General features: G+C 39.6%; 1 protein-coding gene and 1 long non-coding RNA gene across 2 annotated transcripts in view; one reads left to right on the top strand and one right to left on the bottom strand.

Moving 5' to 3' along the window:
• LOC144589304 (uncharacterized) overlaps positions 1-23,081 on the bottom strand; it is a 116,504-nt gene that overhangs the window by 26,134 nt on the left and 67,289 nt on the right. The gene's annotated exons all lie outside the window — the stretch shown is intronic.
• The window catches only part of ANGPT1 (angiopoietin 1), a 199,953-nt gene that overhangs the window by 132,724 nt on the left and 44,148 nt on the right, over positions 1-23,081 (top strand). Inside the window, exons 4-6 of the mRNA XM_072999258.2 lie at positions 927-1,159; positions 12,604-12,731; positions 19,766-19,867. Coding sequence (XP_072855359.2) covers positions 927-1,159; positions 12,604-12,731; positions 19,766-19,867 — 463 coding nt within the window. The remainder of the gene's footprint in view (positions 1-926; positions 1,160-12,603; positions 12,732-19,765; positions 19,868-23,081) is intronic.

The following is a 23,081-nucleotide window of genomic DNA, read 5'->3' as shown; positions in this document are numbered from 1 at the left end:
TCTCTTCTGGGAGGCACAGTGGGTAATTGAAATCCCAACCTCTGCAGCCAGATGTCTTAATCACTGACCGATCCAGCCAGCTTGTTTCCACCTTAGTCTATGCAGTCTGATAACATCGGAGGACTCAAGGCTAGGAACCACTTTGTTCCAGAGATGGGAAATATTTGGATCTCTGTACCCTATAGACATGCTGGATATGAGATTTTGGTTCAAAAAACCAAATCTCTCCCATGTGTGGTTTCTAGGTAAAGGTAAAGGTTCCCCTTGACAATTTTTGTCCAGTTGTGCTTGACTCTAGGGGGCGGTGCTCATCCCTGTTTCCAAGCCGTAGAGCCAGCGTTTTGTCGGAAGACAATCTTCCGTGGTCACATGGCCAGTGTGACTTAGACACGGAACGCTGTTACCTTTCCACCGAGGTGGTCCCTATTGATTTACTTGCATTTGCATGCTTTTGAACCGCTAGGTTGGCGGGAGCTGGGACAAGCAACGGGTGCTCACTCCGTCACGTGGATTCGATCTTACGACTGCTTGGTCTTCTGACCCTGCAGCACAGGCTTCTGCGGTTTAGCCCACAGCGCTACCATGTCCCATCAGTTTGGTTTCTAGAGATGTGCATATTTGTGTTTCTAGACTACAACTCTCAGAATTCCCAATAACATGGCTACTGGCCATGTTATCTGGAGAATTCTGGGAGCGATGGTCCAAAACCACAAACATATACCTGTTTACTGTGTTTTTTGGTTACTATCTGTATGTTGAGGTCATCTTGTATGGGCATATGAGGTGCTCTCTAAGGATTCAAAACCCATCGGGTTCCTGGCACATAAATAAACCAAATTCTTATTCTGGGTTCTCAATACCCTGACTAGCTGTCTCTGTATAATCATATTAACAAACATGTGGCATTGATATGTTTGCTTTTCCAGTTTGCTGGAACACAAAATCCTTGACATGGAGGAGAGACATAAAGGGGAGCTGGATACTTTGAAGGAGGAAAAAGAGAATCTGCAAGGTTTGGTTTCACGGCAAAGCTACATCATCCAAGAACTAGAGAGGCAGCTGAGCAGAGCTACCACCAATAACAGCATCCTACAGAAACAGCAGCTGGAGCTAATGGACACTGTTCACAGCTTAGTGAGCATTTGCTCTAAAGAAGGAGGTAAGGTTGAGTTTGCTTAAAACAGTTTAAAATGGGAGCAGTTACTAATGGCTTCTCAAATTTGGGCATTCCTTCTTATGTTGGGGTAGGTTGCTTGTGTACCTTCTCTATTAAGGAATCTAATTAATGCACCTTCTGGTGGTAAATTAATGGGTCCAGCATAGGTCATTGCCCGGGTGATGGATTGCAACTTCCCATCTTCTCTGACTTTTGATCATATTGCTCGGGGCTATAGTCCATCAAAGTTATTCTTCATCGAGATCTGGAAAAACTACAGATTTCCTGCCCCTGTCTAAGGAGTTGAACATTGTATGGGCAGCCTCTTTCTACAGAATTCAGCTCAGATGCTTAAAAGGGAAACTATCCACCTAGTGTCCTTGTGTGACGAGGGCATAGGAAGAAATGTCTCTGAAGATCTCTTTGGGATTTCAAAGATTCTGCTGGCACATGTCTTGGAGGCTTAGGTTGAATATACCCCTATAAATATACCTGGATTTGTCCAGATCTTCTTTCTCTTTGATGCCAGAGCCCTTTCTTATACTTGAGACTGAAGGCATAAGGACTAGAACTCAAAATTGCTTAATTCAAGTACCTGTGATACCTAAGTTGTATCCTTGAACAGGGCCAAATTAGAAGTGGCATTTCATTTTAACTCTGCTGCATGGGGTGAAGCTCCATTCCACCTCTCCCTTTCCTTTTTTCCCTGTTAATTTGGTTTTCTTTTCAGCTAACACTCAAACATTCTGTGCTCAGGAATAAATGTGATAAATAGACTCACAAAATGAAAGGCTATCTGTTACAAGTAACATTAGAAGCTAAAATCTGGATGGTGATCCAGAGACATGATTCCAGCAGACCTTCATGTTTCAACACTAACACATATAAGCAAAACCTGGTTTACTTACTAACCAACCACAAAACAAAACAAGCTAATTGATAAACTACAAGGGATATGGAAAGCTCTTGAAGCGACAGTTCCCATTGTTCAGTACTTAAGGAACTCTCTGGGCTATCTATAACTTATAATTCAACTCACAAACAGTTTGACACCATCCAACTGTCAAACAGTTTGGGCTGGTTATTGTTGTATTGTATTGATAAAACTCACAAATGTTTTGTATTGCTGTGAACCTTGAACACCCGTCAAGTATTTAGAAGCTACTGTGTTATTTTTGGGTGGCCTCATTTTGCTTCCAAACTATCAGAGGAAAAAAGTGGCGCGAGGAAGAAAATAGCAGAGTGTGAAATGGTCTACTGCTTCTTTTTATCCCTGCTCTCCTACAATATTTTTCATTTAAATCCTACTCCCAATTTGCTATTATCATAGCATAATGACCACTGCTATTATCATAGCATAATGATCATCATCGTTGTCGTCATCTTAGAACTGCAGAGCTGGAAGGGATACTAGGAATCTTCAAGTCCAGTCCCTATCAAGGAGGTGCAGTTGGGAATTGAAGTCCCAACCTCTTGCTCCTCAGACAGATACCTAAACCACTGATCTATCCAGCAGTGTGTGGATTATACTATTCTGGTTACAAATTAACAAAACACACCTCTGAACTTCATAAACAGAAATCATGATGATGTATCATTTTATTCTTTAAGAGAGAAAGAGAAACCATCTCTAGTATTGTAGATCATTTCAAACCCATATTTATTAGATTTCTGTGAATTACTTGGTAAATTGCAAGTTTCCTTGGAAATATATACGTAAATCATAGAATAAATATGGAAGTGCAGGGACATGTCATGATAGTATCTATAGCCACTCTGCCCCATAAGAAGAGTCCAAACATGAAGGCCACTGAATTTTAAGTATCAACAATTAAGGGGTGGGTCTTTTGTAAAGGTAATAACTCTAAATTGTTTGCATCACACCAGATTACTCTCAAATATTTTGTACTACAACAGGAATAACTTGCAACAATACAGTGTTACTAGGATATCCATTTTCCTCCAGCTATTGAGAAAACTGCAACTAAACTCAAAGGAAACCAGGAAACCTGGGGTGGGGGGATATATCAGGTGATATTCCTCTTATTCAAAAAGTTCCAGGGCTTCTACTCTGAGAGTGTTGACTCTACTATGCCTGTTTATTGCTATATTCATAAACCGGTTTTTATGGTTTATCTGCTGTTAGAAAAATTGAGCTATCCTAGATGCAAGAACAACTATTCTACACATAAAATCATAGAACAATTGAGTTGGAAGGGCCCTATAAGGTCACTGAGTCCAACTCCCTGCTCAATGCAGGAATCCAAATCAAAGCAAATCTGATAGATGGTTGTTCAGATTTTTATTGAATACCTCCAGCATTGGAGCACTCACCACCCCCTGAGGTAATTGGTTCCATTATCATATTGCTTTCCGAAGTTTTTTTTTTTTCCTGATATTCAACCTAAATCTGGCTTCCTCTAGCTTGAGCCCATTACTACATATCCTGCATTTTGGGATGATCGAGACCAGATTCTGCCCCTCCCTTGTATGTCTACCTTTCATGTATTTGAGAAGTGCTGTCATATCTCAGTACATTACAACTTTTATGTTTAACAACTTTTAAGAAAGTTTCAACATACATGTCTGCTGAACTTTGAATGGAACTATTAAATATTAGTACTGACTGAGATCAAATATATGTGTGAGTGTGATCACTATTAAATATCCTAGAGTGCAACCAGGAAAAAGTCAATTTTAGGTTAATATAACAACTGTTTTTGACAACTATTTGAAAAGTAACAAAGCACTTCATCCTTCATTATATCAACACATGATTAGAAAAGTCAGAAATTGTTGAAATACACTATAATCAAGATAAGCGTCCTTCGATTAGTAATAAGGTTGCTTAATTTTTCATCAGAATACCACCCCGTAAATATTATGTTTTGAATTTCTTATTCATAGTGCCAGATTTTAGATTACTGAGTAAATCACAGTTAATTTTTCTTGACACAGCCTTTTTTCAGCACTCTCTGATATATAATATAGTGCTATTACCATGGGTTCAAAAATAACAAAATTAGCTCTTGACATTCATAGTATATGAACTGATCAAAGGAAGGATCAAGGTTCAGTATAACGATTTAGGACAGATTCAGAATCTACTCACACAAGCAGAATATTCAAGGGATTTTTTTACCTCCCCTTTCCAGCTAAATATTTATAATAGCAACAATAATCTTAGAACTGCAGAGCTGGAAGGGACCCTATGGATAATCAAGTCTAGCCCCTCTCAAGGAGGCACAGTGGGGAGTTGAAGTCCCAACTTCAGCCGGATACCTGAACCACTGAGCTATGCAGCAGTTTTCAAGTGACATTGCCAATGGCTGAATCCTGAAAGAACAGTACAATGGTGCCCTGCAAGACAATGAAAATGTGTTACATTGAAATTGCTGTTTAGCGAAATCATCATCTTGCAAAAAGTTTTTCCCCGTTGGAATGCATCGAAACCCGTTTAATGCATTCCAATGGGGAAAATAGTCATCATCCAGTGAAGATCGCCCATATGGAAGACATTTTAAATCGCTGTCTTGCAAAAGAAAACACCCTAGGGAAGCCATTTTGCGGAGCAGCCAATCAGCTGTTGAATTGTCCTATTGCTAAGCATCAGTCCCCCAAAAAAAGTGTCTGGGGAAGCACGGACTGAAACATCATCCAGCAAAATTCCCCCATAGGAATCACTGTTTTGTGAAACACAATAGTGGTCACAAAACCTCCTCATCATGCGGATTCATCGTTTTGCGGGGTCGTCATCTTGCGAGGTACCACTGTAGTAGAATGTGATTAAGGAGCAAGGACCATCTTAGGGGAAAGGAAATAGGCTTTTACCTGGGAACTTAATCTAAGAAAGGAAAGTCAGAGCATGCTCTGTTATGTATGAAACTCTAGTATGGTGCAGTGGACTGAATGATGGTCTAGGACTCAGGAAATCTGGGTATGACTCCCCATGTGGCCATAGAATTTTTAAGTTGTTTATGCACAATATATTGTGAGTTGCTCTGAGTAGACTCCTGTCTAGAAGGGCGAGATAAAAATCAAATAAATAAATAAATAAATAAATAAATAAATAAATAAATAAATAAATAAATAAATAAATAAATAAATAAATAAATAAATAAATAAATAAATAAATAAATAAAAATAGAATTACACTGAAGGGGAAAATCACTCCTTAAATATTTCACACACCTTGGAAACCTGATTAGGATTGCTATGGGCTGGATGCAACTAGATGGCGCGTAACACCAACAAATACTGTGTATACCATACACTTAGAACTGGCATTATGCTGGGGAGGAAAGAACGAAGTGATCCCTGAGAATATCAGTCTGCATCATATAAAGGAACAGAACAAATATTAGAAGGAAACATTGGCTCTAACTACTTTTTTTTTTCCTCTGTAGGCCTGCTTCTTGCAAAGTATCATTGCACCTTTCTCCACTTCTAGCATATCTTTGATGGGATGCAAAACACAGACCACTTGCTAGAGCAACCATGTGTCTGGCAATTCCTAAGGTTATCCCTGATGTTGTGACAGTTTTGTGTAACCTCAGTATCTAGGCCATGGAAAAGCTCCTTTCTTAATAACCTTCCCCACCCGCCCCCAAATGCCTTTCCAAACTAAAGTACTGTATGCTGCTTCGGTGTTGATTTTGAGGCTACAGCTTCTTCATTTCATGATCCCAGCCAACTAGGGAAGACATAGAAAGTGCATTGACACCATGGCCAGAGTTTTCACACTGCCTGCTTTTGAATGGCAGATAAGATCACAGATTTTCCTTCTGGTAAAGCAAGCAAGATAATGACAGACTAAATTGTTCTCAAATTAGTTTCCTTTTTTTTAAAACAAAATCTTTATATGTCTCAATTTAATGTATTCAGCAATCATGACCCTCTTTACAAGATTCCATATTTACTCTTAGTAATAATTTTATTGTTGCTTTCTGACTGTTTGGCTCAAAGAAACAACCACACTTTTTGTGGTACTCAGATGTTTTAGCATAATATATATTTGATATTAATACACTGCCGCATAACCTCATCTCAGCTTTAGATTAGTTATCATGGCTGTCTCCCAAGAAATGGCAATTAAGATGAGATGCTGAGAATTCTCTATTATGAACTGCTTGTCTCTACTACAACACTGAACTATTTTCCCCATTGTTTTGTGGGGAACAGGAAAGACCATTAAATTAGTTAGTAGTATGATTGATTGTGTTGATTTCCTTACCAATCTAATTAATAAACTAGTATATAATACTTAAATTGGTCTTCTTCAGCTGAACACATTTAAAAAATGAATTCCTTTCAGCATATCAAGGATTTTAATATACTGATGATTGTTTATGTTATTATTCATTTATTGCTTACTTTGATATCCTGCTTTCTAGTACCAAAAGGCAGCCAAAGTAGCTCTGAAACAAGGGATTTGTGAAAAAGAACAGATACAGCACTGCTCCATTATGACACGCACAATATACTTTTAGCGTTCTCGTGATTCTTGTAATCCAAGGCAATAAAGAAGCCAAACTACCCATATGGATATCTTATTAGTACTGTCTTTTCTTCTCAACCAGAATCATCTCTTGTTGAGGAATTTGAGAAAGTGGAGTGCTGGCATATGAATCAGGCCTTGGTTTGTTCCCTGGAGTAAGACTTGTAGATGCATAAAAATGATCCGCATAATGATGGTCAAAATACCTTTGGGAAGGGTCATTTTGAAGTATGAAGCAAAGTCAAACATGGATGGGCAATTGGAATGGGAAGAATAGATGTATTAACTTTTTTAAATAGATGCATTCAGTGTTGTTCACAGAAAGGAGGAGGTGGAGGAAGTTCTTTAAAGAACATAAGTTGCTTATCGTCATTTAGTCATTTAGTTGTGTCCGACTCTTTGTGACCCCATGGACCAGAGCACGCCAGGCCCTCCTATCTTCCACTGCTTCCCGTAGTTGTGTCAATTTCATGTTGGTTGCTTCGCAGACACTGTCCAGCCATGTCATCCTCTGTCGTCCCCTTCTCCTCTTGCCCTCACACTTTCCTAACATCAAGGTCTTTTCCAAGGAGTCTTCTCTTCTCATGAGATGGCCAAAGTACTGGAGCCTCAGCTTCACGAACTGTCCTTCCAGTGAACACTCAGGGTTGATTTCCTTTAGAATTGATAGATTTGTTCTCCTTGCAGTCCAGGGGACTCTCAAGAGGCGCCTCCAGCACCACAATTCAAAGGCATCAATTCTTCGGCGGTCTGCTTTCTTTATGGTCCAGCTCTCACTTACATACATCCCGACAGGAAAAACCATAGCTTTGACTATTCGGACCTTTGTTGGCAAGGTGATGTCTCTGCTTTTTAAGATGCTGTCAAGGTTTGTCATCGCTTTCCTCCCAAGAAGCAGGTGTCTTTTAATTTCGTGACTGCTGTCTCCATCTGCAGTGATCATGGAGCCCATAACTTAGTTTTTTATCAGAGCTTTTGGGATACCGGAACCTGAAAGACAATTTTTGTTCAAGCATACCCTGCTGAGATATTCATTTAATGTGGGTATAAAAGGAACAGTGTTATTTACTAGGAACTAGAAAGTTTTCTTTTTCTTTCCTTTTCCTAATGGGGTACTTCTTCACATAAGTTAAGTCATCCAGTTATTTAACAATACCAAAAGAGTTGGTAGTTCCACTGCATTTTCCAGATATATATGATTTCTTTATTACTGAATTTCTGTCTGAGCCAAACTAGAGAAAATGAGTTAACCAAAGTAGCAGCTCTCCCTTTAGAAAAAAAAAATGTTTTCTATTTATTCTAAGAGGAGTATCTGTCAATGTGCATTTGGCAAATAGTTCTGCTTTTGCAAACGATCAGATGAGAAAGAGAGCTTGGCATCGTTTGCTTGTCTTGTGTGTCAGTCATGCAGTGATGAAAGACTTGCATGCCTTGTGGGATAATATTGTAGGAGGGAGAAATACACATTTGCTGAAACATGCAATCTGACCCTCTGAAAAGAAGTTGTAAAAAACCTACACAAAACTGTTACCATAAGGACCAGCGGCAAAGGTGTCATGGGCTGCAACTTTAACTTTTCTGGCTTGATAGAATATGGTGATATCTGTTGATGGGGATGGTTGGTGGAATGTATTTGACCAAGGCTGAAATAATTCCATCAGCTCTCTAGTTGTTTATATGCACAATATACTGTATGATGTCAGTATTGAATCTGCATGCATATGTTGAAAGGTTTAGAAGAGAAGGAATGAATCTTATCAGTTTCATCCTTTTTATAACAAAATTTGCCATTAAAAATTGTGACAAATGAAAATGTTTGTTACTCTACTGGATTTCTTCTAGCTTGTAAAACATCTGGAGTTTTGTGGAACGAAGTCTAAAATGGAAAGGGTCAGATGTGGTGTTCTATTAAAAAGAGGTGGAAAATGTGTATTTCAGTCTTGTGCTCTCCCCAAAAATAAAAGTAGCTACACAACTATATTGAGCAAATATCAGGTTAAGGGAAAGGGTTAAGGTGCACTTTTCTGCTGGATAGATCACTAATGATTAGCCTCCAAGGAAGGCTAATGACAGCGATGAACACGTTCACTTTGATTCAATTTGGAAAAAGCTTTTATCACAACTGTTGTATGTTGATGATGCCCCATGTTTATGTAATATTGCAGCCTTCTTATTAGAGCCCAAAAAGGGATTAGTACCGTTCATCTCCTTTTAATCAATTTGTTTTTGTTCTTAAGAAATGGCCCTCTTTATAAGTAAAAATCAGGTGAATAAAAATTTACCTTGGAAGCCAGGTGAGTTTGAGAATGATCGACAATTCATTCTGTTATTTTTTTCATAACCCGCTTCACTTTGTTGGATGGAATTCCACACCCTTGCCTACATGGAATTCTTATCCTCTAATGATGACCTGTTGAGTGATGAAATAAAATATCAAGACTTAGTCAAGCTTAGTGTAATATCTTCGAAATGGCAATGTCCTCTAAACTCATGACTTCCTTTTACTCTATCACCTCCATTTCCTCCTCCTCCTCCTCCTCCTATTTCTTCTTCTCGTTCCTCTCCTACCAGCAATTGGCTGTCAATGTGACTTTTCTGACTTTGAATGTGGCACCTGCTGTGTGCTGCAGAGTTTTGAATGTCTCGTTAAATTCTTCTAGCTGCACAGAAGTGCAGGAATTCACAGAACAGAATTAGTTTCAAGTTCCCTAGAGTGGTCCACCTCTCCTTCTCATTAACTGGCCCCTACGGTCTCAATAACTTACTTGGAGACGTTAGTGGAGAACAAAATAAACAGTTCCTTTATTTAGAGTGAACAGATAACAGCAAGTTAAAATGACTGCTTCAAGTAACAGGCCTCATTAGACTCACAAACTGCTTCTAAGAGACTGACGGACTCCAGCAGAGAAGGAAGAGGGAAAAGAACTCTTAGCAGAAAGCTGTGGCTCTCTTTGAATTCAGAGGCAGGGAAAGAATGATTGGCTAGCGCTGAAAAGATTGGCAGCCACTCTAGCCCAGAAACAGTCATAAGAACGTAAGAATATAAGAAGAGCCCTGCTGGATCAGTCTGAGGGCCCATCTAGTCCAGCTTCCTGTATCTCACAGTGGCCCCACCAGATGCCTCTGGGAGCACACAAGGCAATGAGATACTTGTCTCCTGATACCCCCTCCAATGCATCTGGCATTTGGCAGTACCTTCCTTTTAAGCCTGGAGATCATACATCCCCATCACGGCTTGTAACCTGCAATGGACTTTTCTTCCAGGAATCTATCCAATCCCTTTTCCAACCACAACTACTAGAAGCAGCATGTAATAATGCAAAAAGTCCAACACCATGATTAGTTGCTCCCAGGAAATTCAACTGCTTTCCAAAAGTCGTGCACATCCCAAAACAGGAGGGATGTTAGTACTGAATGGGAAAAAATGTGTAATACATTTGCCAAGAAACAATCAGGAGTAAGGATCTACTAAATTTCACCAAGCTGAAGCTTGGAACTGAGGTCCAAAGGCTCACAAATGCTCCTCACAGGGAAGGTAAACATTAGAAGGATTTCCCCCACTACTTCTATGAGTTAGATTAAAATGTGGGTCAGATAAAACCGAAGTTTTTGCTGGTGACATTAGGATGCTTTGGAGTTTTGTGCCTTAGAGAACTTCTCCAGGAGAGTATCCTTCTCAATCAATCAATCAATCAATCAATCAATCAATCAATCAATCAATCAATCAATCAATCAATCAATCAATCAATCAATCAATCAATCAATCAATCAATCAATCAATCAATCAATCAATAATAGTGGTGATGAATGAAAACCCACTCCCACAGCAGACCATTTTGTTTTATAAATTCTCTGTGTGAAGGGATCACTATGAGCCAGTAGCTTCGAGATTGTGGTCTTGGAAAGCAGTCCCCATGCAGCACAATGTTGTCATTCATGTGCACAAGCTTCCTATTGCACTCCTAAAATGGCTGCTGTGATACAGTCAGGCATTATATTCTAAACTTCAGGGAGATAACTGATTTTTTTTTTCAAATAATTTGAGTCATTTCAAAGTCCAAAGCAAGCAGGGGATCTCTTGTCTATATCTAATCAAGAGAACTGACCCACATTTAAAATGTGTTCTAAAAATGGAAGGCTGCTTGGCCCGGTGATCCGGTCGTGTATTTCACAGTAGGGACATCAAGAACTCTTGCTAAATTAGTTTTCCATGTTGAGACAACCTATCAAGGGTTCCTTAACTTTGTAAGATTTCTCAGCTTTAGCGTAAGAGCAAGACAACATGTTGGTTGTGTGAGCCAGATATAAGAAATTTGGGAGTATTAGAACACTCTTGTACAAGCAAGCATGAGATTTGACCATACACAGATCCAAGAGCGGGAACAAGCACTGTTTATTTCAAGTGGCCACTCGGGTCCCCCAGACATGAGAGATATTGACCCAAAAGTATAAAGAGCTTTTATGCCTTCTAAACACAGGGAAATAAAAGTACAGAAAAATCCTCATTGGCTGACAAGTAGGTCAAGGGGGTTATTCAGTATACATTCTATAGGGTAGAACAGCAAAGGGGCATATTTTTCTAAGTATGCAGCTAGTTCCCCCACACACACACACACACACTTTTGGGTACTCTAACTTGTCTGTAAGTTGTTCTGCAGTTATATTTCAATAGGAAATTAGGTAGACAAGATATTCGTGCTCAGTCGATATACCACAGCTTAGCTTCGAACTAGAGCAAGCAGGTGTTTTCATCATGACACCAAGTTCAGACAGAGAGAGAGACGAAGTTTTTGTATGTTCTAGCACAGACAGCCTTTTTCAAGAGCAAAGGTCTGGGTGGGTGGGTGTGCTGTGGAAGCATCTTTTAATTTCATGCTCACAGTGGCTAATCTTTGTTTCTGAAATTTCCACAAAATGGTTCTGCACAAAACAAATGTATTTTCCTATTGTGAAGGAATATGATGCTAAATCCATGCAAGAAGGTAGCAGCTATACAGTTTAGCTATGCAGTTTGTGCAATTTGTTCAATTTGCACAACACTTTCATAAAGACCAACAGAAAATACCTCATTGTGTTATAGCTGAGGAGGGGAAAAGGCACTCACTGGTTTGAATGGGCAAGATTGAGACAGGTGAAGATTTGCATCCTGATTTACAATGTCAGCAGCTGTTAGTAAACAATTAAATACAAAGAACTCCAGTGCCACATGAAACCTGCACTAAATCACATCTAATATTGACAAACCTGAATATATATATCCAGGCTTGTATATAGGCTTGTTCCCAGGTAAGTAGGCTCAGAAGTGCAGTGTAGTTCACGTATCCCCCATGCAGTGCAGCAATAAGTAGGAAAGGGATTTCTGGCATTGTTGGACTACAAATCTCATAATTCTCAAGAGAGGCACCTTAATGTGGCTCATCTAAGAGAAAGACCTCAGCTGGATGACTTCAAGGCTGAGCTAGGCCTAATTCTGGCCAAACTTCCTGTTCCGAAGGGAAGTTTCCAGCTAGCACTGGGGCAGAAGCAGGAAGCTTGGGCAGAGTGAGACCTTCCTCAAGTTGACCATTCCCCTCTCCCCCAAGTGAGCTATATTTAGGTGTCTATGAGGTGCTTGTCTCTCAGGTGAACTCCCAGAATGGAGAATGATGAGAAGTGTAGTCCATGAAAGCCAAAAATTCCCTCCCTACCAATCAGTCCCTTCATTACATATATCTGTATACACACACACACATACACACACACGCACACACATATTTTTTTTAAAGGGACGAACATTTCTGCAAGACTATGCTATTGATTTCTGCATTAGGTTGGTTATTGTTCAAGGCAGTGTAGCAGGACCAGTCAAAAGAACTGGCAAACCTTGTAACTGAACTAAAATGCCTCTATTGAATATTCACTGCAGTTGTTATTGCAGATGTCAATATCATATTCATTTTCTGTTTTGCAGTTGTACTAAAGAATCCCAAAAGAGAAGAAGACAAGCCATTCAGAGACTGTGCTGATGTATACCAAGCTGGTTTTAACAAAAGTGGTGTCTACACTATTTATGTTAATAACATATCAGAACCTAAGAAGGTAAAGAATAATGTTTGGGACTTCTTTTTAAAAAAATTATGTTCCAATTGATACCTTGTAGAGCTTTGCAGCTTGGAACATCTTGCAACCTGGGGATTTGGGGAAAGGAGGTCATGGTGGCTCAAGAACTCTGAGAGTTGTAGTCTGACAAAGTGACTATTCTGGTCTGTAGTCATTCCCGAATTTGTTTAGAGGGCCTTGGACAGGCTGTTGGCACAGATCTATCCCCCAGAAGGGATAATGGTCAGCAGGACCAGGAAGCACAGCTGGGAGATTACCACTGTTGCTTCCAGGATCTGCTACCAGAGACAGACAACTTACTCTGTCTAAAGGCAGGGCTGGTTCTGTCCCCATTGCAGGTGAGAGAGAAGCAAGAGAGAACCAAGGTAAAAATAAGTGGAAGGGGGTTTCCTCCACTCCTCCTATTGCAGGAAAGAGAGCATGAAACAATGACTGAACTCCAGTAATAAATCACAGCTAGAATAGGACCATTGAATCCATGGGGATTTATTTATTTTATTTATTTATTTATTTTATTTCTATCCCGCCTATCTGATCATATTAGACCACTCTAGGCGGCTTACAGTAAAAACAACAATGTAATTTTAAGACTTTACAGCAGAAACGTAAATAAAAAAAAAATAAAGAACAGAATAAGAAAAAAGATCGTCAAGGGTTTTCTGTTGGGAAGGCCCGCCTATACATCAATGTTTTTAGTTGTTTCTTAAAAATGCCCAGCGAGGGAGCCGCGCGAATCTCAGGGGGCAAGTTGTTCCAAAGGCGAGGAGCCACCGCCGAGAAGGCCTGGTTTCTGGTCTTTTCCTTTTGGGCCTCTCTCGGCGTTAGGCTCCTCAGCCTTATCTCCTGGCTCGCGCGAGTGACACGGGTAGATCTAGGTGGGAGAAGGCGTTCCGCCAAGTATCGAGGTCCTAAACCGTTTAGGGCTTTGTAAGTAAGCGTTAACACTTTGAAATCAACGCGGAATCGGATGGGCAGCCAATGCAATGCGGCCAGAGTGGGGGAGATATGTTTAGTTAATTTAGTTAGTTAATTTAGTTAATTATTTAATAATTTAGTTAATAATTTAGTTAATTTATTTAGTTAATCAACTCCTCCATAAGTTCTGCTGATTCAATGGACCTACTTTAGTTGTGACTTACTACAATATTTTAGCCAATGCAGCAGATTACCTGGCTTAAAGGTGGGATTGAGGTAAAATGTCATCATGCAATCTCAATTACTTTTTATTTTATGTTTTGAAATTGGCAGTAATAATGTAACTAGCAAAAAAAGGGTGAAAAAATGTGGAATTTATAGATCTCCAAAAAGATGTGAATAGAGAGAACCAATATCTAAATTGGCATCTAGATTGTGTTAGATAGATTTTTACACACACAGCAACAGGAATATTAAAGCAGGAATTTTTGAATATTTGAAATAGAATTTATTATGGTATAATATTTGGGAGCTGTTTTAATTACAGCAGCAGTAAAGCTTTAATCATTATCATTAACAATGATATTTCATTATAAGACATGCATACTACAACCCTGTTAAAGTACACAAATATAGATCAACCGACCGTTGTTGCAGTCCACATAATCTTATGCCAAATAAAACTTCTTAGCCTTTAAAGCACTGCAAGTTTCTTTAATGCAGCACTCCATCCCTAGAAAGCATGGCACATGTAGATCATCCAACACTGCAATCTAGATGCAAGTCTCTCTCTCTCCCCCCCCTCTCTCTTTTCCCCCCAAAATGTTTTCCATGTGGGAAAGGTATCCCATATGGTGGCTTTTAGTTTAACAGAACCAGATCATAGAACAAATGCATGGTTGCCATCAGAAGCTGCAACCTCACATCTGGAGTTTAGAAAAGTTACCCCTTGGGACTGTCGGTCCTGGAATCCCACAGTTAGTATGGCCAGTGATCATAGTGGCCCTGGGATTCTGGGAATTGAAGTCCAAAAGAATAAAACTTTTTCAAGCTCTGCTTGTGTCTTCTGTTCCTTCTGTTCCTCCTGCTTCTCTCCCTCCATTCCTGATAATGCCTAATAAGACAACATGGGTACCATGATGTTGTGGTGAGTTTCCCATCCCCAGCCCACTTCACTGGCTGCTTTGATTACCAGTAGGAGAAAATGGAAGGAAATCTGGGGCTACTGGATTTAGGGTCAGCTACATCTGTGCTGCAAAGTATTTATTCTGGCTAAATACCCCATTCCAATATCCTCAAAAGCAATCAGAGAGGATTTAATGGCTATTGGACTGGAGCCTTTCTCTACTGTCAGCTGACGCATAACCGGTAAAGAAAGCCCATAAAAACGTTGAGTACGACAGTGTATTTTATCTGAAAAAGTATGAGCAAAAGAAGTACCAGCTTCCAAAGGGTTATTGTAAATCCCCCAAATCTTTTATCAGAGTAGTGGGGGTTCATTTAATTAAAAGCCACTGTACTTCTACTTCTATTCAGTCCATCATCATGAAGACAGAAAAGCAGAGGCATCCAAATTCCTCCCGATTTCCCATGTGCACGTGTGTGTGTTCAGATTTCAGCCTCTAAACATGTTAAAAGGTGCTTAATGGCTGGATGCCTTGACCTTGTCTTGGACATGAGCCAGTTGAGGACATTTGTTGGCTCAAATGGTGGAAAGCTAACATTTATAATCAGCTTGCTGCTCTTGTTAATGTGGCAGGTGTTCCCATCCATTGCTATGGAGAGTGCCAGACCACACAGTGAATAATTTAGTGCTGTAAATCCCTCTGTCATTGTCTCATTCCTCTTTTTTAATTTGCTACATCACTCAAAACAAGAAAACTTCAAAAACTTGTTTAGAAAAGGGCCTTTTTTCAATACGGTTCAGGAAAGTTCTTGTATATGTTTGTACGTAGATGGTTCCTCTACCCCTCCCACCTCCAAAATGGAAACTTGAGCTTAATGAATGGAACATAAGAATTTGATGTGTAAAAGGGAAAAAGAAAACTGATCACAATGTTTCTGGAAGCTTGATGTGAATATTAAATAAGATACATGCATTGCTTAAAAATGCCTGCTATAAATCAAAGACTAATGAAACCCCAGCTGTAGATAAATGTTTTTATTCAGATGTCATGGTGGAAGGAAGCAGCGAGCCAAACTATTTTGTTTTGAGAAAAAAACACTACTTTAGGGTTTTTGTTTTTTGTTTTCCCTTTTTCAAATAAGGTTTGCATTTTTGAAGCACTGTACAATTCCCTTCCATTGATATACAGTCGGGAAGCTTTGTCTGTATACCCGAGAAGCCATACAATGGGAGAAGCCGATGAACATTGGTATGGACAATGCACCTCAGTGTGAAAATACCAAATTGACTCAGCTAAGGATGAAATAGCATGATTGTGAAGGAAAGCATTCAAAGGAACTGGGTAGGGGCTGCCATCCGAGAAGGTCGTGTGTGATGTTTCATTACTATATCCACTGGCGTGAGATCTGCAGTTCCCCATGAGAATGCCAAGTGCACTGAATTGATAAGAACCAACAGATCTTTTGTTAAAACTGTGCTCCATACATCAAAGCATACGGTTTTGTTAAAACATTGAAAGGAAATCTGGAAGAGTTTCAGCCATTCCAGTGTGTGTGCATCTGAGGAGGAACGTTATAAGAACATTGCTTCAACTGACATCAAGCCAATTTTCAATGAAGATGATGGGTAGAAAGTGAAACATCTTTAAACAGAACAGTTTGCCCTTCTTCCAGGAGATGGAAAAAGCCGAGAATACTCTAGTCAATTATTTCCTGAAACATTTGACATTTGTATGCTATACAGGATAATGGAAATTTAATTATGTATAGAACCACATCAGTTTTGTAAGAGAATTAGAATATGGTGCAAAATACATTCAGTGAAAAGTACACAATGGTTTGGATCCTGCATGCACATATGAACAGTGAGTAGGCTATGGAAATTTGTGTGTGTAAGGTTTGTGAGTTTTTTAAAAAAGTGTATGTGAAGATGTCAGAAATGTTCTTTTTGGAAATTTCCTCCTTTTAACATATGTTTAACAGAAACTACAGAACTTTGTTGACAAAGAAGGAAATGAAATTGCTAAAGATTTTATATACAGTAGGACGCTCATATCCACAGGATCAGTTGAGGACATTTGTTGGCTCAGATGGCTCACTTATCTGAAAATATTAAAAATATTAAAAGAAAAAGGTCCAATTTTTTTCACATCTAACAGGCCACCAGATGGAGTCAGAGACTGTGTTATGAATACCTGTTAATGAAGAATGTATACTATGATCCCTGGTGTCATCTAGTGGCCAGTTCTGGTAATGCATGTGAAAATAAATATTGTCTGCTGTTATCCACGGTTTTCAGTATCCGCAGGGATTCATGGAACCAAACCACGGTGGATATGGGGATCCTACTGTTCCTCAGTTCTATATCAATCCAAATAGAGATTGCAGCCCAGAAACCAGAAGACAGACTCGTAAGTATAGATCAAGAAATGTAAAGGTATGCCACCAAGGACAAGATCATCTACACTATTGTATTCCCAATTACTATGTATAGTGGTGAAGGCTGGAGGAAAGGCAACAGCAAAAAAGATTTATTTGTTTGAAACATGACACCAAAGGAGAACTTTGCCGATATCCTAGACTGCCAAAAAGACAAACAAGTGAATCCTAGATCAAATCAAGCTCTCTCTAGAAGAAAAAATGATGACACTGAGACTATCATACTTTGGGCATGTCATGGGAAGACAAGTCTCACTGGAAAAACCAATAATGCTACAAATAATTGAAGACAGCAGGAAAAAAGAGAAAGCCTGAATATGAAATAGATTGAGCCTATATAGGATGCCATGGCCTTCAGTTTGCAAGAGCTGAGTTGGGCTGTTGATGAAAGGGCATTTTGGAGGTCACTCATTAATAGGGTTCAATGACAACATAAACCTCCTATGGCACTCCAAGCAGCACACAACCACAGTAGCCACTGTAAGTCGGACTGCCGTGTTCTCTCCTAATGCCTTCATTGCACTGACAATACTATCTGTAGCCATTTTATGCTGCTCACAGTCTTTACCAGAAAGCCTCCCTTCCTTTAAAACATTTAGCATTTCTGCAAAGATGTATCAGAACGTATGTCAAAGAAGGGCCATCCACCTTTGCTCCAACAGATGAGGCTAGGAAAGTGAGAGAGAATTATTTCGTTTCAACTGCCAAAGTAGAGTCTTTTAGGAAAAAAACAAACAAATGGAAAAAAAAAACAGCATGTTCTATCTCTCCTCTTCAGTTGGCTCTGCCATTGGATATAATGAGACAGGCAACAAGTTTTGGTTGTCATGAAAGCAAACAATTTTTAGGGATTATCTACCTCTGTGTGCTAGGCATGGGAGTTTTGAATTGTTTTGAACTACAGATCCCATACTTCTCCATTCTGGGAGTTCTTGGAGTTCCATCTGACAGACCCACCTCTACAGTCACCTAAATGTGGCTCACCTGAAGAAATGACCTAGATGGAGAGGCTTTGTGGTCTTGCATAGACCTGGCTCTGCCCTATTTATTTCTGAACAAGAATCTAGGGCAAAGCTAGGCCTATGCTAGGCCACAAAGCCTTACCAGTTCAGCCTTTTTCCAGGGTGTGTGTTTTAGTTGTTTAGTCATGTCCGACTCTTCGTGACAAGGCTCTGCAAGAGGTCAAGGTCAGATACCACCCTGGATAGCTCCAAATGGAAGTCAGTCTGCAGGTTTACATGAAGATGCTCAAATGCTACTTAGGCAGTAGCAACCTTAGGTTTAAACTCAGTTGCTCTTAAATGTGAATGCCTAGTCCCACCTCTGCTGAGAGAAGGCGTTTCATTTGTCTTAGCAGCCACTTTATCATGTGCACTTGTGTGTGTTCAGAATTCAGCCTCTAAACATGTTAAAAGGTGTTTAATGGCTGGATGCCTTGACCTTGTCTTGGACATGAGCCAGTTGAGGACATTTAAATGTCTGTAGGTGGAACTCCAGTGAATGGAGAATAATGTGATTTCTAGTCCCTAAATCCCATGCCTACTGTACATTCCCACTTTTGTGAATAGTAAGCACCTTCTGCTTCAGTGCCTCGAGCAGCTAATGTCTTGCCCCTTACCCCTTTCTCCCTGTCTTCCAGAGTTTTCTGCACACTTTCCTATAAACCTAGCTAATCCAGCATCCCTAAGAAGCGTCTGTGAAACCAGATGTTGTCTAGCCGTACAAGGTCCAGTGAAGACAAAGGAAATATTGGTGCCTCCCTCAAACTTATTAATGGCAAATTTTCCATTAATTGTGTTTTATTAAGAAATGTTTGTGATAGTCATAAAGAAGATACAGGCTAAAATTATCAGTGACTTAATGAAGCAAAAGAGCCAATGTGGAGTAGCAAACCTAGCCTCAAACCTAGACTGATGAGCCCTGGACTCACAGACTTGATAAACCATTTCTTGACTATTTCACGTATCTTGAAATCTTTATTAGAGTTATCATACATCAGAAGCAACCTGACAGCACAAAACAATATTATGAAATGCATCTTTAGCAGCAGGACCTTTTAGCTTGGGGAAAAAGAAATAACTAAGGAGAACACATCAGTTTTACTTTTAAAAGTGAAAGTGCTCATTCTATCCAAAAGCAGAATTACTTTGGTGTTCATTACATTTATGAGCATTTAGTTTACACTTAATTGAGATATGACCTTCATTGCTAGAATATGTTTCAAGAACAAAAATCTAAAACACCTGTGATAGTAAAATAAATTTGTTCCATGTTCAGTATACCTTTTTTTCTCTCAGTTCTGGTAATAAAATACAGGAATTACATTGTCATATGATTTTCAGTATTCAGAATCTTTCTTTACTTTACTTTACTTTACTTTATTTGGACTTATACCCCACCCCTCTAGACAAAGTCTACTCGAGGATTTCTGGGGAATCAGGTTGGTCTTTGCTAGAAGCAGAGAGATGAACTAGATGAATCAAGGTTCCAAGATAGCATGGAGATTCTAATGTAATTTATATTCTTATTCCTAGGTCTTTTGCAATATGGAAACTACAGGAGGCGGTTGGACAGTTATACAGCACCGAGAAGATGGGAGCCTAGATTTCCAAAAAAACTGGAAAGAATACAAAATGGTAAGATTGGGAATTACTTCCAGGAATTGTATCCCTAGAAACACTGGGGACAACATTTTAGCATTGTTCTTCTGAAGCAACAATGAACACTGTGTCCATAGCTTTTGCTTGGAACATGGCCATTCAGTAATAAAAACAGAAAGTGTCATATGGTTCAAGTTTATCCTAGCCATCTTTGGACTCTTTCTTTAATGGATCACTCTTCAGGGAGTTGCTTCATTTAGAAAACTTCTTGTCATTTCCCTCTGTGGTTTGGGGGTTATAACCCCCATGCTTTCCCTTCCTAATCTCAAGAGGATGTGCCATACTTAATGATAAAAACCACAAACTCTTAATGCCAGGAGAGTTCTAACCCCCCCCCCCTTAGAATAAGCAGAAATTGTATTTACTCTGGAATAGCAGCTCTTTATGTTTCATGGGATGCCTTTGGTCTCTGGGTAAAAAACATGGAAAGGATTACTATTTTAAGATGAGCACTATGCATAGATGTAGTGATAGTCATTCTGAATGAATGAACGAGGTAGATCAACTGTGTAAAAGATTGAGAAACTTAAATCCACCCAACTATTCTGTTGACATACTGATTTACCATGAAAACCTTTAAAAACTTGTGTCACTCTTTCATCTGTAGAAATTATGCTGGCCCTAACATGATAGCTCTGGATCTGTGAAGACTTGCACCTGAGATACACTCAAATGGAGGTTCAGTTTGCATGACTGGGCACCATCATGTGGTCATTTGTTCTAGAAGCCAGTCACTAGATGGGGGGGGGGGTTCTTTGTCTCAACATCCTACATATCAAGGAATCACCAAGTTCTTCTTCTTGAAGAATGCTGTGGTGCTCAAGAATTTTATGATGTTGTTAGCTAAAAAAGAAAATGATTCCCCCGCCCTGAAAATTAAGCAAAAATACAAAAATAAAGCAAACAATGATTTCAAGCAAATTGTGCAAAAGAATGATGTTTGTTGTTTTTTTTTTTTTTGCATGATATTTTCAGCATTAGAAAAAACCAAGGGGGTCTTTGCATCTTTTAAAAATCTTGAGTCAGTTGTTTGGGGCTTCCTGTCTGTGTCAATACCTGTGCCTTTTTTTTTTTTTTTGGCTTATCAAGGGGAAAGAACACTAATTTTGTGCAGAGACAATTTGCACAAATTTCTAGGATGCTGATGAGAAAAACAGCACTCCTTGCCTCCTTCTTGGCTGGAGGCAAGGAATCACTGAGGTCTCTTATCAAGTTGAGTTAGTCTATATCAATATGAACAAAGAACTGAGCAACTGTATGCTTCATTCTAACCTAAGTAGGTTCCCAAAGGAGCTCATGTTCAAGATAAAGTAAAACAGAAATTTAGGGACAAGGCTCTGCAAGAGTCAAGGTCAGATACCACCCTGGATAGCTTCAAATGGAAGTCGAACTGCAGGTTTACATGAAGATGCTCAAATGCTGCTTAGGCAGTAGCAACCTTAGGTTTAAACTCAGTTCCTCTTAAATGTGAATGCCTAGTCCCACCTCTGCTGAGAGAAGGCGTTTCACTTGTCTTAGCAGCCACTTTATACTGTGGAATTAAGGAAAACTGACTCCATTATGATTTCTGGATTGGACTCCTTGGACTCTAGAGGTGGCAACGAAATCTCCTGATGCTGAGGAGATGGTAGCATGATGGGTTCCTACTTGCTAAAGCAAGTATCTTCTTGTTTTAAATAGATTGTTCCAACCTGCCACTGAAATTCACAATTAACTAGCTGCATGCCATTTAAAGCAAACAAATGCTAGCTTTAAATGCCACCACCTTCCTTGGGGCGATTTGTTGCTGAGATTTGGTAGCGTGGTTTTCAAGGTTGCATGATTCCTATCTCTGATTTAAATTAACTGCTATACCAGGTTCTGCATACTTTCTTTAATAAATAGATGCATTATATTGTTCCAGCAGAAGTGAGAAACCTGCTGTAGCAGCAAGATATGAAAATCCAACTGATCCACCCAAGTTTACTTGCCACACCGCTGGTCTTTGTCAATAGGTTGGCAGAGAAAGCCACAGTGTCTTTTAAAAACGAGAAAACGTGCATCTTGTTTTAGAATACCATCATGCTTCAGGAAGGTTTCTGCAAAGCCTTTGGGGGGGTATGCATTAAAACAAGATGTGTGCTCGTCAGAGACTTTGCTTTCAAAGGGCATTGCATCTTTTCCACCACTGCCATACGTTTGGTAGTGTGTAGGAAAACTGGGTGGTAGCCAGTGGGGTTGCTGTGGATTCAATTATTTATTTAAAAAAGATTTTTATCCCGCCTTATTCCTTGAAAGGACCCAAGGTGGCATGAAGGCACAGGGGCCACAAACTATGGGTGGTCCCTTCCAGATCTGAAATATAAATGGTGTGGTTTGACCCAAGGGTATTTCGAGTAATCTAGTTTATCTTGACTTAAATCAGTAGTTCAGGCATCTTAGCTAAAGTACCATCAAGTCCTAGCACTTTGGATTGAGTCATCATAGGCATCTTTCAGTCTTGAGAGACTATGGTAATATGCGCTGTATGGAGGACTTTGACACTGTATGCGAAGCTGGAGTGTCCTCTCCAGAGCACGAAGCCTGGGTAAAATAATATGGAGGATAGGCTGTTACCAAAGCAGCAAATCCCCCCTCTCCACATCACTGAAATAGTCCAATGGAAAGGCAAGAGCCAATACAACTGGTTCCAGCGATGTTGCAGGAGTTGCCAGAACGATATGAACTGCCTCTGGGACTCTGGCTCTGGATTTTGCCTCTAGGTCAACTCCTGAAGCCTTTTCCATCAGTGGATATGGCCACAAGGCAGTGGAAGTTTGAAAATTTATTTATTTAATTTATTTATTTATTTAATTTATATGCCGCCCACTCTACCCAAAGGTCTCTGGGCGGCTTACAACAATTAAAATTCAATGCGATAAAATAAAATGATCAAAATACAGTTAAAATACAATTAAAATACAATTAAAAATACAATTAAAATTGCCATCATTAAGACCCACAGTTAATGTTATTTCAATTAAAAGCCTTCTGGAACAGGAAGGTTTTGACCTGGCGCCGAAATATCATCAGTGTCGGCGCCAGGCGAATTTCAGTTGGGAGGGCGTTCCATAGTCTGGGGGCAGCTGCCGAGAAGGCCCTTTGTCTACAAGCCATCCCTCTTACCTCCTTGAGGGATGGCTCTTTCAAAAGGGCCCCCTGGCTAGATCTT

Source organism: Pogona vitticeps, chromosome 4 (genome assembly GCF_051106095.1).
Source record: "Pogona vitticeps strain Pit_001003342236 chromosome 4, PviZW2.1, whole genome shotgun sequence".
In the NCBI taxonomy this organism is placed as follows: Eukaryota; Metazoa; Chordata; class Lepidosauria; order Squamata; family Agamidae; genus Pogona; species Pogona vitticeps.
This window is presented reverse-complemented; position numbering and strand designations above follow the sequence as displayed.